Source organism: Lottia gigantea (genome assembly GCF_000327385.1).
Source record: "Lottia gigantea unplaced genomic scaffold LOTGIsca_182, whole genome shotgun sequence".
NCBI classification, from domain to species: Eukaryota; Metazoa; Mollusca; class Gastropoda; family Lottiidae; genus Lottia; species Lottia gigantea.
Genome location: NW_008708330.1, coordinates 109,685 through 128,573, shown reverse-complemented (window position 1 = coordinate 128,573; position 18,889 = coordinate 109,685). Strand labels below are relative to the sequence as shown.

The 18,889-nt window shown below is 33.6% G+C and overlaps 2 protein-coding genes across 2 annotated transcripts; one reads left to right on the top strand and one right to left on the bottom strand.

Annotated features, from left to right (window-relative positions):
• Positions 1-11,240: 11,240 nt before the first annotated feature.
• LOTGIDRAFT_174100 (hypothetical protein) lies at positions 11,241-13,604 on the top strand (the record flags this gene model as incomplete). Its single annotated transcript, XM_009052436.1, has 2 exons — positions 11,241-11,321; positions 12,816-13,604. 2 exons carry the CDS (start codon positions 11,241-11,243, stop codon positions 13,602-13,604), a joined length of 870 nt encoding a protein of 289 aa, XP_009050684.1.
• A 4,037-nt stretch (positions 13,605-17,641) lies between these two features.
• LOTGIDRAFT_174099 (hypothetical protein) lies at positions 17,642-18,584 on the bottom strand (the record flags this gene model as incomplete). The annotated part of the gene is made up of 2 exons (XM_009052435.1): positions 17,642-17,759; positions 18,169-18,584. The coding sequence occupies 2 exons, from the start codon at positions 18,582-18,584 to the stop codon at positions 17,642-17,644; spliced, it is 534 nt and encodes a 177-aa protein (XP_009050683.1).
• Positions 18,585-18,889: the final 305 nt, after the last annotated feature.

The window sequence follows — 18,889 nt, the reverse complement described above, 5'->3', positions numbered from 1 at the left end:
TGTTGATAAAATATAGTAGTCTACTTTCAGTTTGGCTAGCTCAAGATTTTCAATGAGATTTCTGGAAAAAGTCATAGAAGGTTGAATTTCGTGATTTAACTTGGAAACAGGTTGCAAATGAATTTCCAGTCCATATAACAAATAACTCCTCATATAGTGTAGTTCTGTCCCTTGAATCATTCCTTCCTTAATGAATAATGTCTAATAAATTAATATACAATAGTTATATGGTATATTTTTTATCACAGATTAACTTAGCATTAAGTATATATTAGCACCTTATTGATATGATTAATATATAGATATATATAAAGATATATGTCTCATTGTGAGATTTGTTTTAATAAAGATACTTTTACAGTTAATCTTGGCAAACTATTTGATTAATTGGTGTTTCTTATGAATTATCATGTATTCTTAATCATATCATTATGTTCTTATTGCAGAAGATTGTAATGAAGAGTTTGAACCAATCATAAATGTAATTGTAAATGTAAGTAAACAAAAAAAGACTATTTGACCTTTCTTGATCGGTCACTTATTGGAATTCTGGTGGTAATACTCTAATAATTAAGCCAAATATGAATTAATTATGGACATGGGACATAAACTGGTATCCATATAATTATAACACCTCTTCTTTCTATTCATATAAGTATTAGCATTTTCATTTTCATAAATGAAAATAAGGGAACCCATCTTTAATAGTCTGGGCCTCTTTTCAAAAAATGTTAGTCTAAGAATTTGTTACATTTTCCAATAGAAACACCATGTTTACGTGCGACAAGATAGATCGTAATATTATTTTTAAAGATACGGTGCCCAGAAACACGAATATACTTTTTATTAAAGAATTTAAGTATCGAAGCTTAGACAATGATATTTTGACCTCATAATTAAAGATATATGGGACATTTTTTTGACAATAAATATTGGCTTCATAGACCGAAGCACGTTCAAACATCAAAATTTAAAAAAATTGCTGTCAAAAGTTGCAATGCCGAAAGTAATTAATCTTTAATTGTTCAAAGTGTTAATGTGGCTCTTTCACCATTTCAAATTGTCTTCCGGATTTTGCCAAGAGGTATTTCATTCCATTTCTTAATTCTGTTCTACAGTCCTTTTTATTTGAAAATAGCTTATTCCCCACTGTATAGTGGAGTCCCTTACACTGTAAACGTGAGATGGGGTAAGCTCTTTCTTAAAACATATCAAATTAAAACGCTTTACTGAGCTTAACGTTGTTTCAGTGGGAGTTGGGACACCTCACCCGGGAATTTTTGCTCTCCCGTATTTTTATCTAGCTGTGGGGGTTCCCTGACGGGACTCATGAACTTGTTCAACCCGTTCCTGTGGTAACTTGGCCACTGTTTTGTTTATGTTAATGTTGCCGTTCAGAACTCAAGTTTGTAAAAACCATTTAGTAGGCAATGAGAAAATTAAATCAACACTGTCGATGGATCTGAGCGTCCAAAGCCTGTAGCACTTTGGGCCTTGGTTTATCGTGCCCCAGATACTGATAGACGCCTATAGACTATCAGTGGTTTCATGTCTACGTTTGTAGAGAGCAAGTTCCTTGGGAGGTTTGAAATCAATAAGCAAAGTTCATCAATAATTCCTGTTAAATAATCGATAATTAACAATAACACTTTAAAGGTTCCTGGAATAGATCTGAGAATACTAACAGTGTAATGAATATACATTACGGCCTTCTCTGACCTTATAGTTACATTTCATAGAACAGCAGGACTTTGTCAAATAAAGTTAGAATTCAGAATTTTCAGAAATTAGTTTTACGTTTAGAAAAAATTTGTATTTTAGCCTTTAAACGACATTAAGCAGCTGAAAATACGATACATAGACAGCTTTATGTAACAACAATCACTGGTTAGAGTTTTATGCAACGTTTCGACATTTTCCTCCCGCTGTCTTCATGTACATTTCAAGTGACTGAGATCTGAAATTAGACAACTACTGCCTAAATAGACAAATAACGTTTCAACGCATCTCAAAGATCTTGTAGGTTCAAGAAAAAAAGCTATTTGAATTAACCCCACAGTCACTACAGCTGACTTATGGTCATTGTATGTAACATAGCTCAGCGTATCCCGGATATGGGTTTTGACAAGTCTTATTGACTTATCCGAGGAAGTATGACGAATGGGGGTGTGGTTTGGACACGATGAACATGGCTATGCATTTTTCCCTCAGGAGAAAAAAAAAAAAACATTTAGTATATGACACAACCTAGAAGAGATTTGAGCGTGACAAAAGGTGATCAGGTTTCCTTTTAAATTAAACCACACCTGGATGGGTTTCTTCTCCTATCAAGAAAGGGTCAACAAAAATAATTCTACCGTATCGTACCATCGCCAACAATCTAATCAAAATAAGATTACAATATCGTTTCTATTTGTTAGATTTATTTTTCGTCTCCATTGTAATCTACAAGTATTATACCGCAGTGTATGGTTCTAATAACGTTATTTTTAACCAGTCAAATCGTGTCATAAAAAACCGGTTTCTTGATAACGATGACGAATTGTGACATATCGACTACGAGGAGGATGTTATATGGCTCGACGTTGGGTTTCACTATCCGGAAACGGGTTCTATCAAACCAAAGATCATGACATATTTAAGTTTAAAAGTTAGTTAGTTAGTTAGTGACTGATTATCCTAATGAGGTTAATATAATTTAATTGTGATGAACCTGCATAATAGGTGTCATTGATTATATCTTTAGTCAAAAGTCACTAATTAATAATCCATTTAATATTTCTTTTATAAACACTATTAAAAGACCTAATATTATAATCTACCAATGATCTTAAAGTGATCTTAATCCAAGCTTAGCCTGTCAAGGTTAACGTAAACTATGTCTAGTGTATATACACAGAAGAATTTTATGACGAGTTTAACAACTACAACGGTGATCAACGAACAATATTATATTATATTTTTCCGGACGTGAACATGTGAATGATAACTTGAAGTAAGTTGGTTTTCATTTATTTGAATAGTTTAAATACAGGTGTGGGTGATATTTATTTTACATTCGAATATTCGTAGATAGTTTTCCTCGCATTATGAAAATTAAAGTATAGGTTTGGGATATCAAATTTTCATGGATAGTTTTACGTAAGTATAGTCATGTATTTGTTTTTTGTTGAAATAACATTATTTGGGATATCGAATTTTCATGGATAGTTTTCCTTTTATTATGAGTAGGTATAGTCAGGTATTTGTTTTTTGTTGAAATGTTATTTGATATTCAAAACCTATACTTTAATTTTCATAATATGAGGAAAACTATCTACGAATATAACGATTTAGTTTAATTATTTTGTATATTTATATCCATATATACGTATTATTGATATGCGAATTAAGTCATCAAATACATTTCAAAGAATTACTCTTATCGGTTGCTTAATGGTAAGTTAACGTCCCCTTCCAGCAAAAGCTGATATCAGATTCTAGGCAGTTGGTCAGAAGATCTAGACTTAGTATCGTCTTTATAACGGAGAGTCCATTTAGAACATGACAAAGAATGTTTGCATTTTGATGAATGGCTATAAATAAACCACGCCTTCAATCTGAATTTCTCTGAACACAAATGGAGGTACATTACCATGTTAGTGAAAAGGTCACAATAAAACCACTGATATAGCTATACGTATTAATTTAATGATTATTAATAAAAGAAGTTGAAGAGTTCAGAATATGAATATCTCAATAGGTGTTGACAAGTTAATATTAAAGTCACCGCTTCATCTTTGATCTAGGGTTAGCTCGAGGTTAAATGGGACAATATTTTCTATTGTGCGAAGAGGATTGTTGTGTTATTTTTTCCATGGACGTTATACCATACTTAATTGTCATATCAGGAATCGTTTTGAGGAATATGATTCCGAACCGCCAAGTGTACGACAGTACATCGTCACAATGTCAAGCTATTACGTACTTCATCTTATACCTTATATAATAGCCACTTATCTTGTATTACAGAAGTTTGTAAATTGTAAATTTTTATTGGACTGTTCACTTGCGTATACAGCCAATCAGAGCTCCCTACAAAAAGTCTGTAAACAATGTGCCTATTGCAGTCAAGGTATAAGACGTAGTGTGTAATATCTTGACACTGTGAAGATGACGACAGTACAAATTTTTAATCTTTGAATCCATCTACAACATTTCTTCATTTTTAGAGCAGAAGGGATATATTTTTTCTTCAGATACGAATAATAAATAAGTTATTGCCCTTGTCGTAGACAAACGCTTTTTAATTTTCTCGGTAAAGCGAAGGACAGATACGAGCTACAGGTTTCACCTTTTATTATTAAATCCCAGCATGTGGATTCATAAAATATAGAAAACTTATTTTTTAAAGCAAATTTAATCTTGCTTGTGATATCTAACGCTCAAGTAGACAAGCGGGATGAGGTTACAAACCGTATCACTTGTAATGCGTTAAAACTAATTATATATTCTTATTCACACATATAGTCATATTAGGTATGTCTAAGCTATTTTTATGTAATGAAACCTAACACTATTGGACTACTTCGAATTTGCAAGCAGAAAATTATTTCGTCAAGGGGACACATTCATCACCAACATTATCTATTGCTCAGTAACTATGTAGCCCCATTTCGTATTCAGTACCCACGACATGTATTTCAATGAACAAAGGGAAGTAATTCGAGATATAGCACGCGATGTAGCTAGAATACCTGTGTGACGTCAGATTGTTGAAAGATCAATACTAGATAGTGAATGTGATTTCTCTGGATAACTGGACTGAATAGGAAGTAAATATTATGATCATTTCGTTAGCAACACAAATGATCTGACACCGTTTTAACGAGGTGGAATTTGGATGACGTTTGTATATTGTATAAAGGTGTAAGAGATAAACAGCTGGTAATTTAGGTTACATTTCGTCATGTTAGCTGGGATATTCAGGTAAGTTATGAACTATTGTCATTGTTGTCAAGATAGTAACTATATGGTGTCAAATATTTGAAACAGTTCTTCAATGTTTCACTTACCATTTATACCATTAAATGTGCTTTTAAATTTGTGTTTTGATTCAAAATAAATTTTAAGATACTCGTGATATATACGAATTAAGTTGACAAGCTTAAATTTGTTACTATTTTTAGCATAGGTGTAGCGTATATATTCGAGATAATAACACTGTTTCACTTGAATGATACGTTACTGTACTAAGGATTTTAATAAAATACGACGAAGAAAGTTTCTTTTTTTCGAAATGAAATAACTCAATCTTCAAAATAATTTATGTTTAAAACAGTGAAAAATTAATGGTTCAGCTATCATACGGACTGGTTGAACCAACTCCACGAGCCCCGTCCACACAAAAAATACAATCTATTTATTGTAAATCATTGTAAATAAACAAAACAAAACAAAAATACAAAGGTTGATATACAATATTAAATGGTTCAGAACCTTCGCTGGGGCCCTACCATGGATATTAAATTGACTTACAGAGGGGTCTCGGTACAATGCTGGAATGCAGAATAACGCGGGGGAGTGCCCCAACGCATTAAAGTTCATGGGCCCAATCATCAAGTTGAGCCATTGTGAAAAATCACGATTTTGAAGATAAATTATTTATATTCATTTATTATTTAAGCGTTCTTAGAAGTTACAATACGTCAATAATGAAGAAAAACACAACACTCGCGTTAACAAACTAAGATCAAATTTGATTCTAAAATGTAGGATATTCACATAACTCTGGGAGACGGACATGGGGTCATGTTCATAATTTAACCAAAGACACCCCTTTTCTCCCTCTTTAATCTGCCAATTTAAGCCTGAGATGGCTCGATAGTTGCTTTGTGACATCATGAATTATATTTTTTTTAGATTTTAAGCTATAAGATTATGTTATTGAGTGTGACGCTATGAGCTTCAACTTCTAATATTCTTTTGTTAAAAAACATCGTGATCACCACACCCTTAATTTGTATGAACAATTTTTCTGTTGCATTCGTCATTATTTTCTGATTAGTTAGGGGAACAGTCGGTATTTTCGGGGATTGATGTGGGTCTTTATTGCGCTTTAATAGTACTAAAACGCACGAAAAATCGCATAACCTCTTCAAATATACCTCAAACTAGAAATTTCACTATTCCTATATATGTGTTTCCTAGTAGTATAGTCTCACTAAAATTTGAGTCGAATTTTTAACTTTCAAACGTGAATAATTATGGATACACATAGATTTGAAGGCTCAACTTTCGACGATGAGTAGTGAACACTATTACTGATTATGTAATGTAAAAAAAAACCTGTTTCTGAAACTAAAGTATTATTGGTCGAACGCATAGTGAAGGTGCTCCTTTAAAATTCATTTCCAAACATAAATAGTTAACATTAATACCTTTCTAGAACTAGACACCGTGATTGTAATTGCAACAATCTCCAAAAAGTCTAAATATCGAAGTATATTTTAATATGTTATTAAAGCCCATTACAGTTGGATTTCTGCCCACGAACAGAAAGTAGTTTACAATCATTTTGAATTTCTTCCTCGATAATTCGAATAAAAGGGCTGTAATATTTCAACAAAGACTTCAAATCACAACCATACGGAGCGAATGACTCCGTACAACCAAAGCCATTCTAAACCTTTAAATGCGATTTGAAGGCTTCGTTGAAACATAATACCTTTAAGTCGGGGATAAGGTTCAAAATAGTTGTAAACTTCGTTCGTGTGTGTTATTCCATGTAAACACAATGCGTAGTCTCGTCACAGACAAACATGAAATGCAAATAATGAAGTTTTACGTCCTACTTTTCCGCACCATGTGGGCTAATGAAGACAGGCGACACCATGTAGGGTACAATGCGGGAATTTTTCGATTTCCAACTGTCGAGGGATCTTTAACGTGCACAGCTTGTAGCACAATATGGGGCCTCGGTTTATTGTCCCATCCGAACGACTAGACGCTTTTCCAAGTCAGCCTACATGCATCACTGACAGGGGGAAACCAGGTTGAAAAATCCGAAGGGTATCATCTCGACCTATGTCGGTAATGAACCCTGGACCTTCGCTGATCCACCAAACATGTATCAAGATACTTTGTGATTGCAATATCCTTCTCGTCCATAGTCTTCAGCCCCCAGTGTATATTTTGAGGGGAGGAGATTCTTATGTGTCTTCTTGCAGGCTAAGCTGGAAAATAAGACTTACTATTGTCTTGTTGTCAAGGCCAATGTTAATTGATCGACATAAACAAATTATTAATATCTAACAGTTCTGACTGATTAGGTGATTGTTGGACAGCATGGGGTGTCATTTAGATATACCGAAACATCTGCTACTGTTTACAAATGACCAGTCTAAATTTTTTAGGTTGGTGATGAGAACATAGTCTCATAAAAGCACTGGCCAAGGTCACAAAGTAAAGATTTATGCTATAATAAGTAGCTAGTTAAAGTTTACGATAATCACATACGTTAATTATGGATGAATACTAGTTTTATATTTATGTGGATAATTTTAATCTATAGCTGTTAAAGTAAAAATGGTAAGATTTATTTTCTTTGAGGAGTTGGTTCAGGTACATATTTCGTGGACAATACAATTATCGTAATGTATGCTTTTGTCGTGATTCAGAATTTCTCGATTTTTGTTTTTTTAAAGAGCTTTTGTGGTAGTATGTTTCCTGAATGGTTATAAAAATGATGAGGTATTACTATAAAAGTCAAGTTGGAAATACAAATTCAATGAAAATCATATATCGCGATTTTGTGCTTTTGACTGTGTATCGACTACCTTATCTGTGATTTATCTCTACGTGGATGAACATCGATTTATCTTAACTATTCTGCATTTAGATTAGATTACATGCATACCGAATAAGATAAACATTTGTGATGCTCTATATAATCCAATTTCTCACTTGGAGAAGGAAAACTGACATTGCCCTCAAATCATGAGAACAACCGAAATTATTTAATTTAATTTTACATTCGATGAAGAAGGTTGACTTGGCAATCTTGGAATGTTGATTTTAGATGGTCATTTTGAAGTGTGAAAATTTAATATTTCTGAGCGTCACTATTTTTAAAGTCTTGCAATCAAGCTCAAAGAAACAATAGATCTTCTTTCATCGATCGCCAAAACCACTAAAAAAAAAATCAATTCCAAGATCAAAATTCCATTTATTTACCGAACAATAAACAAGACGAAGTCCGTTGAATATGAACCTCTTCTTCAATCTACGAAATTTCATTCTAGTTTGTTAAATGATTTACTCTTGTTCAAAATCAGCCCCTTTTCATGCCAGGAAACATAAGGTATTTCAAATAACGACTTATTACCTTAGTGGAAAACATTTATTATAAATTCATGTTTATTTTCCTACAAGAGCTATTGCATCACCAACATGAAAAAAATTCTGTGCATGAGTCATTGAATAACTTGACTTGGAATATATTTTCTGTGTCAGAATTGTTGCATAGAGGTTCCATTAGTAACGACTTTAAAGATGGGTTCCCTTATTTTCATTTATGAAAATGAAAATGTTAATACTTATATGAATAGAAGTAGAGGTGTTCTAATGACTTGGAAAAATACCAGTTTGTCTCACATGTCCATAATTTATTCATAATTAACTAAATAAGAAGCGAATTACCAGCAGAGTTCCATTGCGTGACCGATCAAGAAAGGTCAAAAAGTAATTTTTGTTTATCCAGTCTGTACTTACATGAACATTTATGATTGGTTAATTATATGCAATAAGAAAATAATGATATGATTAAGAATACATGATAATTCATTAGAAACACCAATTAATCAAATAGTTTGCTTAATTTGACACTATAAAATAAGGAAACCCATCTTTAAAGATGTATTAAAATATTTTTTCGGTGACGGCAGAGCAGAACAAATGTCTCATGGCGGATTTGACAATAAAAAATGTAATAAAAAAATAAATAATTTAAGACATGATGGTTAAGGAAAAGGTGGTAACTGTTTGTCTACCAAGAACCTTTGACCGAAAAGAATTTTTGGATTTTTGAAAAAAGACCTCGGACAGTTAGTGATTGTGACACAACTAAAGACGGACACCTTAGATTCATAAGGGTTGGGTGTGGATGTATGTTTATTTTAGCTCCTTTTATATCTGAAGTATGGTGAATAAGAGTCTTAAAATAGATTGTGCAGTGGTCCAACATGCTCTTAACATTAAATTTCGCAATAGCCGCATTGATTTAACTTTGTCTATTGTTTTTACTAACGTAGCAAATTTTCTACTGTAAAAGAAATTGATTGTTTTAAAGGAATACTACCCCATAAAATGAACAAAAAAAATTAAAGTCTCAAACTTCGCCAATATGAGTATATATTCATCAGTTGGACTTACCTGGTGTCATGAGACTCATGACTGAAGAATAGAATCTCTATATCAGTCAATATTATCTATTAAACTAAATAATTATTGAAAAACGCTTCTAAGCATGTTTCAAAATTACTCGGTTTAATGAATTATTACATATTTTTATGGATTATAGAGGGATTCTGTTGTAAAGTTATGACCAGGTAAGTCCACTGATGAACAATGACTCATTCTAACTAATTTTTTGGTTCACCCTAAGAGGTAGTATACCTTTAAAGTCAGACGGATTATTTTATGAAGACATAGATTGACAATGAGATTGCGTGGTTAACTTCATATCGACCAGATTTCTTGTATGTAAGTTTCTAAATCTTGTTACAGATTTTGATATCGCCTTTAACAATCTAGACCAGAATATCCTGATTGTTTGAAATAAATCCGGAATTAGAAAGAATTGACATTCTTTTGTTCTGACGTGTATCGACGTGTGTGATAACAAAAAAACCTTTCACATTGTTCCAATGTATCATATAACGGAAACTGAAATGAAATGAATGGAGTTTTACGTCGTACACATATGCACCTAATAGGGTAGATGAACCGAACACAACCACGCAGTGTGCAATGAGTATAAAACATTGCCAACGACAGTCGATTTTGCAACTATCGAGGGATATTTAACGTGCACAGCATGCAGAATACGGGACCTAGGTTTATTGTCCATCCGAACGATTTTATGCTTCTTCAATGTCAGTCCATCCGACTTGCATCACTGACAGGGGAAACTGATAAAAATACAACGCAATATACCGCATTAAAACCTCATCTCAGAGTTACCATATTAGTAATATGCTAGCCCAGGGAATGCTGCAAACGATGATATAACGATGCCGCGACAGTTGGAAATAGAATATGAGTGAGCGAATAGTGATACCCTGCCTAAATATCACTTCTTGTACATTGTACGGTATTCTTCGTCTTCACTGTCAATCGTGAGAAAAAGTTGGGAATTAAAACATACATGTATTTTTATTTAACTTGGTAAATACTGCAACACGAAACTAAGCTGTATAAGGAGAAAAAACAACATACAATTGCTCATACAAAATAACTAACACTTCACTTTAAACGGAACTCAAATTCATAAAATATGCATGAAATAACGAGTTTCTTTTGAATGATTCTTGATATACAAGAAGACGAAGTCAGTTGACCGCGAAAAAGGTAAAGTTTTTTCGTTTAGTAAACAGAAAATTTGATGCCTTAGAAGCAATATATCTGAAAAGAATTGAGACCCTGTGCGCGGCTTCGCTAAAGATGATTCAGATGGAAATGGCCTCTGTCCTTGCCTCTGTTCTAACACTGTATGACGTTTCAATTTTCTCGATCCCAATCCAAGTCGGATTATGTATTTGATATACACGTATAAGAAAAACCTCTACATACCATCATCAAGGGACTACAAGAAATTGAATTTATGACAAAAATGATGAAGCTATTATTCTTTTCAGGAACTTTGTGCTTTGATTGTTCTGATATCCTGACCGTTTTCATACGAAAACTATTCCAAGAAATAATCGATCTTATAAGTAGCAAATCAATAAAACCAATTAAATAACCAACTAACGGTATATACTTTTAACACGATATATTGAACTAAAGTAGTTTATTAGTGTTTCTGTTTACTATTAAGGACAAACTTTATTAGTAATTGGTCAGATGGAGCCTTACAATTGGTATCTATATAAAAGGATTATTGCGATCAAGAGCTTAAAAGCAGGGCGTAAATCTCCATTGTATTTCTTTAGGAACAACCCAACTATATACAATATACTGAAGCCTATCTTAATTGATAAATGTGTACTGCTCGACGAACTCACAAGAGAAATAGATTAGTGTTTATCAATAGAAATGGGTCACTGGACATTGGTCACTCGGTAAACAAGTTTGGTTACTACACTACACTTGTTGATAGATGACTAAAAAATCCCCACCTCGGCAATATTTCACTCTTAGTCCTGTGTCGAAGACGATATTGTTTAGTACTGCCATCTTGGATGGTCGAGGATGACTAACGATCATTTTGCATCTAGCTCACAAATATTTGAACATTTTGCTTTCACCTAAAAAATCTTTTGGACATATTGCGCAGCCTGAACAATATTTAGACATATTTCATTTACCTTACTAAACTTGCCGTCTTTTGGATTTTGTCCTGTGGTTTGCGGTCTGTGGTTTTGGGTATATATATACATTCAATAAGAATTTCAGACACAAGTGAAGATATACTACATGTACACCAGACAATCCCAATTCTGAAATTTGTGTTTATAACACGATAAAAACAAAATTGTACCAGACATAGGAATAAAATCCAGCATGTTGCTTTTGTGTTGAAAAATCTAGTGTGAAACAGTTCGAATTTAAAATGTTAAAATCAAATGGTGTGAAACATTATATTATGTTTATAAAATCATTCGTCTGCTATTAGTAAGAGGAATATTTTCCACGGCGCAGGATTTTATCACTGAATTTTCCTCTCTTAACGTGTCAAACAGGAAATATCAGTACATTAGTTTGGCCTAATTTCACATTTTGTAATCACACTAGTATAAGTATGAAATAATGAGTAATGATATAGATTTTTCGTGATCATTATAAAATATACACGAGTTGGATATATTATATTACCTTCAAGGTATGAGATTATTTGTAAGAGTATTATAGCAATATTTAGTGTTGGTTTTTCTCTGATTAAGATATTCGACGGCGGATCATACATAGTCTGCTGATTAAATTATACGACTGGCGTCATAGTGCATACAGTTAAGATTTCTTAGCTGTGAACCTTTAAGGGGCCGAAAGTAGATCTTCTGCATCTGGCAGAATGTAAGAGAAAATGGATGTTTAACAATTGCTGTAAGAACCTGACACATCTCTGGATTAAGGCTACTTGAAAAAATACATTTGCAGCGAGTTGCTAACTTTATCGTAGTTGATGGAGTTGTTAGCAGAATTTTAAACTGTCGATTAAGCGTAAGATAGACTGAAATAGATCCGATGAGATACACCATGACAAATGTCATATTACCTGTTAGCTAGCTGGACACGAACATATGAAATGAAATGTGTTTTACGTCCTAATTTTTTGCTACATGAAGACGGGCAACGCCATGCAGGGTGCAATGAGATAGATTTTGCCAGATCAGCGGCATTAGCCTGCTCTTTTTCGATTTCCAACTGTCGGGGGATCTTTAAACAGCCTGTAGCAAACTGAGCCTCGGTTTATGGTCCCATCTGAATGACTAAACGAGAAGGACACAATATTTAGTATATTGAATAAGGTGTCGTGAATTTCCAGTCCACCTATTATTTGATTTGAACTTATTTATTGACATTGAAGATTATAATTTTTTATTTTCTATTTTCAGATAATTAAAATGCAGTCGGCACAGAAGCAATGTTGTTGCTGTGCCTGTAGTGTTTTCTCAGCGTTGTTTGGTATAGTGATGGTGTCCACCGGAGTGTGTTTAGTACTAAATTATGGCTTAATTGAAATAGATATAAGTGGGCTACCGCCCCAGTATCAAAATGAAGAAGGCAAAAAGATTGTAGGAATTATATTAATATGTGTGGGATTGAGTGCTATGGGAATAAGTGCTATTGTCAGTATATTATATTATACCATCTGTTCTAGACCAAAACCCCAAATATCGTCCCTGGACATGACCTCAAACTCCGAATGCAGTTCATCATCATCGAACAATTCCACTAAACCCAAAGTCCGACCAAAACATAAAACGGTACAGGATTTGAAAAACGGTGCTCGATATCCATCAAATTTAGCTCCCCCACAACGGACTAAAAGACATAAAAGAAAACCACCACAATATCAAACACGATTGCCTACACACCGTGAGGAAGGTGATGTTAGTAATCTTATAGTCACTTATTCTGATGGCGAAGCTATAATTAGTCAAAATAAAAATAATAGTAACAGTCAGCAAAACATTAACCAATCAAATTTAAATAGTGCTAGTTCCTCAGACGATATTCATTCCAAGCAACCTGTGATAATATGTGTTGACTCATTTCCACCAGTGACAGGAGTCACTAATGACGCTTTCACTGACGACTCTCTAAGTCTCACGCAGAATACTCACGTGGAACCCAGTGATATCAAAACACTAGATGATGATATCAATCACTTAGTGGCATGATATTTGAAATATCAGTGGTAAATATACTGCTTTTGTGTTAACCAGAAAATCTAACGATTTTCTTTTTCCTGAGATTTTCCAACCATCCACCAGAAATGACGAGTGAGAAGGTCACAAAAGTGATTCGTCATCATGAAATTATGTAATAGGATTTACAATTAATCATATCATCATTAACAATGTTCACGATCATTAAATATATATATTTTATAGCTCAGAGACCTATATTTTGATGAATTATTTACATCCATTTGAGAATATTTTTGTTTCATCAGTAAATGTGTTTTTCTTATCAGCATTGTATCTAATTGTTACAATGGAAAAATTTTTGGTATTTGAGTTTGTTATTATGGCAAAATGCTTGATGTTTGGGTTTGTTACCATGGCAATATGCTCGGTGTGAGACTTGTCACCATTGTTCACTTTGTCCATGGACTTACCACAATTACATTTACCATTACTTGCCTAGATTTTGAACCGTTCCATACATTTGAATAAGTACTTGTCATCTTGCGTTTACCATTCCATGATATGTGTATGGACTTGTTACCATTACATTTACCATTACTTGCTTGGTGTGTGGGTAGCTTGTTACCATAACATACACCATTACAGACACGATGTTTGATCTTATCACCTTGCGTTTACCATTCTATGATTTGTGTATGGACTTGTTACCATTACACTTACCACAATATGCTTGGTGTTTGGGTAGCTTGTTACCATACACCATTACAGACACGATGTTTAATCTTGTCACCTTGCGATTACCATTCCATGATATGTGTAAGGACTTGTCAACATTACATTTACCATTACTTGCTTGGTGTTTGGGCTTGTAATCTTATAATGCTTCGTTGAAGAGATTGTCATCAATTATATGCTTGGTGTTTGGGCTTGACAAATAATAATATGAATATGTAATTTATATAGGGTTTCTGCCTCGATAGAACGAACGAGATACACTCAAAACATTCAGACCTTTTTTAATTAGAAAAATATAGGTGTAATTCAATCACAACTATGAAGACGTTGTTATTTGTGCATTGTATAGTTTGTTTAACAATCGAATAACAATAGTCATTCAAGTCATAGCTCTGTATATTCTTAATAATACTACTGTTGACAGCTATATGTATAATGAGAATTATCTGGAATCTGTTTTTGTGTATTTTAAATGGATTGTAAAGAGGTTTTCTAAACGTTTTATATATATCGGGGACAAACCTTAGAACCTTTGTGATAGTCACGCCATAAAAGGCCCAGTTTTAGTCAATTGTAATATCCAAACATGTGAGATGTTATCAATGTCCCCGATTTTAGAAAACATCCTTACAATCTCTTGAAATGATTACCATATCGGTCTGCTTTTATTGATCGTAAGAAATGGCATCCAGGTTTTAAATATATACTGATTGTTTCTACCCCAAAACAATATACATGGAGATTTGCTAGTGGCTTTGAATCTCCTGGAATGTGCATACTTACAGCTATTTATTTTGTTGTGTTATGTTTTAGCTGAGTTGTCATAACCTTTTATTGATTTTTGCCAGATAAAGAACCGTTTGATGTACCTAATATTTGACATAATTAATATTTGAAATCCCATAACCTGTGATAATATATCAGTGTTAAAATATACTTCATAAACTTACTAAAATGACTTCATAAAAGTAAAAGCAATGTAAACCATTTGACCGTGATTCGATTCCAAACATTACAACGAACAGAAATTATAGATGTGAAATTATATGGTTATTCAATCACTACTAGCCAGACCTCATATATAATCATTGCAACTTAAATTACCTCTGAATAGAGCAGACTGTTCATGTTGATGATTTCAATTGTACCCGATGGGCAAATATCTTGGCTCGACTAGGCGCAGCAAGAGAATTATTGTATACCATTATAAAATGTTCCATAAATGTTATGTTTCTGACGAAATCCCAATGTGTTTGGTTGCCGGTCAAAGGTTACTAAAATGTCTGTTGTGTTCGTATGTTTGTTTTACAATAATGGAACTATTATTTTGTGTTTTCGAGATTATTTCAGTTATGTAAACGTTACTGTTCTCTGTTATTTATGTAAATTTGAAATAAACCACAGATCTCAATAACCTTGTGATTTATTGGTTGTCCCGAAGGAAAGCATAATTAAACGAATCAATTTGTATAGCTGTAGACCAGCAATTTATGCAAGTGCTTTGTTAGAATTGGAACTGAACTAATTCTTGTAATATGGGGATACCATTCCAGAAAATGGAAATTGCTTAATAATTTCGAACTTTTTCTATTTAGTGGCGACATGGAAATACTTCTTCCAAATAAGACGAGATTCTAAGGCATATCGTAATACATAAAATGTACCTTGCTATTGTTTAAACATTGCGCATTAAGATTTTGAATTAGAAAACCACTAGAATATGATATCCTCATTCGTGAATAGCATAATGAATTGTGCACTTCAATAAATAAATATACGCCCTGTATATACACTGAACAAATTAAATATTTAATAAGGATTAAGTTTTGTAAAATCAGTTTATTTCTCGGGAAATGTCATAATGTTATAGTATTATATACAAATTATTTATATTGATTATCATACAATGGACGGTTCGAATGCATATGTACAATATATTATACTATACATAGAATGCATGCGTATACATGTGTATATGCAGGCTACAATTAAATAGCATGCGTGTATCTAAACAGCAACGGGTAAATGCTCGTATGTTAAGTCTAAGGTTGTTTTGGACCACATAACCGGGTTAAGAACTGCTATGACAAACGATCCACGCCAACAAAATCGTAGCTTGTCTGGACACATTGATAAGTAAATCTTAGTTTCGTATTGGACATCTTGGAGTAGAGATCCAGTAATATGCCATCGATACTTTTCGGATAAAATATTTTAATCACTGATTTGCAGATCAGGTAAATGTCAATATCGGAACTTAGACTTCGGCATGAATACAACTGTGTTACACTGTTCGTATCGGGTTGCGGTTATTCTTAATGTAGATCGGCGGTTTCAAACAGTATGGAAACCTCGTATGAGTACATAACCTTTTCGTTTTCTCTGAGTATTTTTGTCCACCTTAGACAGTGGCCGAGACCACTTAGAAGAGCAGTTAGATACAGATGTCAACATTACCTACGTATTGGTAATAAACACCAAGCATAACGGTATGTTAGCTCGTATCCGCAAGTAGCTTTTTGGAAACCACAGAAATGCATCGAGGTGCAAATAACGTGTAGTCTTTAATGGCGTAAAATAGATTTTTATACTCAAGAGCAATGTTTCGAATACATGTTATCATAGGTCTACTGATTATTAAGCCATTTTCCTTTAATTCTGCTAAAAGCTTCGTAGCATTTAAAAACAATCGATAAAGTAAATAAGTTTGCGGTGGGTGTAAGATAGGATACCCAGACTTGATAAGAAACCTTGATTAATTATATATTATCAAAAGCAAATAAGATCATCCATCATGAAGGTAACAATTTCCAGATCATTTAACTATCTAATTTCTAAAGAAAAGAAATGGGATGTGAAGTTTACAAATCAGTTACATCAAAGGGTTTTAAAAGGTGGTTGAGGCTGCCTGGGTTCGTTAGCAACACTAGCTATACGGTGCGTATTACAGTGTAGGGTAATTCTATAACAACTTGCACTCGAGGTCTTTATACTATTTGTTCGAAGAATGACATGGGAGACATACTTGTTCAGTTCACAAGCAGAGCAGATCTATGGGTAAACGTCTCAGGCCCGTACAGGTACAGATGAGATTGCTCGACTGAAAAAAAAAATTCTGAAAACCGACCAATTCCAATGCTATATAACTTGCTCCCCTCCCACATTTTTCACATTCCAAAAGGCACGAAACACTGGAACATTCGACAGTCTACTTCCGGTTTTTTTCAGATAACTGACGATGCATGAAAGCCCGATTTCGAATTAACGGTTCCATTCTGATATTAAGCAGTAGGGCATAAACCTCCATTGTATTGTTGATGTTAACCAGTTACTTAGACCAAAGAAGACAGTCTGCTTGCTAATTCTTCGCCTTTAAAAGATTCAAATGTTATACCGGAAGATCCCACTCCCTTTTTATAATGATGTTCAATGATCCAAGCCTCAATATTCCTTAAAATAAAAATAAACAAAATAAAATAAAAAGAACCGTTTAAGATCATGCATATATATCATATATTATATATCTCACTGAAGCCACTGGATATCCATAAAATCGGAAATTAACTATTTCCGATCCATCAGCTCCATTTTAATTGATACCCATAAATATTGACCTAAACACTAAATGTTCACGTTTTTTCGATTATTCGCAAAACAGTTGTGACCGTTAAAACGTTTTTTTTTTGTTTTATCCACTGGGACAATTTTAACCATTAAGTACACTGATATGGCATTCGAGATGAAATAGAACAAGGGAAGTAATCACCATTATTAATAATAAGTTGCCGATGTATCACACACGCAGCAAGTGTTTGCTTACGAACCACGGATCGATTTACGTTAAATATGGGATACACACCTGTTTGAGGAGTAATCAGGTAACGGACCAGAAGAATCACTATACCACGGTGAAGGCGACACTTTGGCTTTACTGGCATCACGTAGCATTTTAGGAGAAAACTGCACATTGGTTTTGTGTTTTATTTTCCCTTTCTTTGGTACGCGCAGTTTAAGTGTTCGTTTGACATGTTTTTGCCCAATCCACCGTATTCTCTTCCTTTGTTTGTTCCGAATGTATGCCGATAAAACCATTATCACAGGCCCCGCTATAAGTAGTAAAACACCGATGACTTGCACGTATATTTCTAAATTTTGTTCAATAGCACCTTCGAATGCTAACACACACAATATTATTCCCAAATGGAATAACAGAAATCCGAGAAGACCAACATAAGCCCAACTCTCCTTTTGTACTGTATGGAATAGATCGGACATGGTTGTAACACTTTTATGACTGATCCATTATTATAAATGGTTATCCGTATTGTATTAATGGTTATCCTAATGGTATTAATGGTTATCTTAATGGTGTTGATGGTTATCCTATAATTTATGGTTTTTCATTGCAGTATCATTAATATTGATTGCAGTTATCGTAGCCTTTAAATTGATACAGAAAACCAAATTTCACATTAATATCGTGATCTTAATCGTGTTCGTAAATTACAATTGCTTAAACATAACTGTATACATGACCAGCCCACCACCAGTGCCAATAAAATTCTAACAGACACACAATG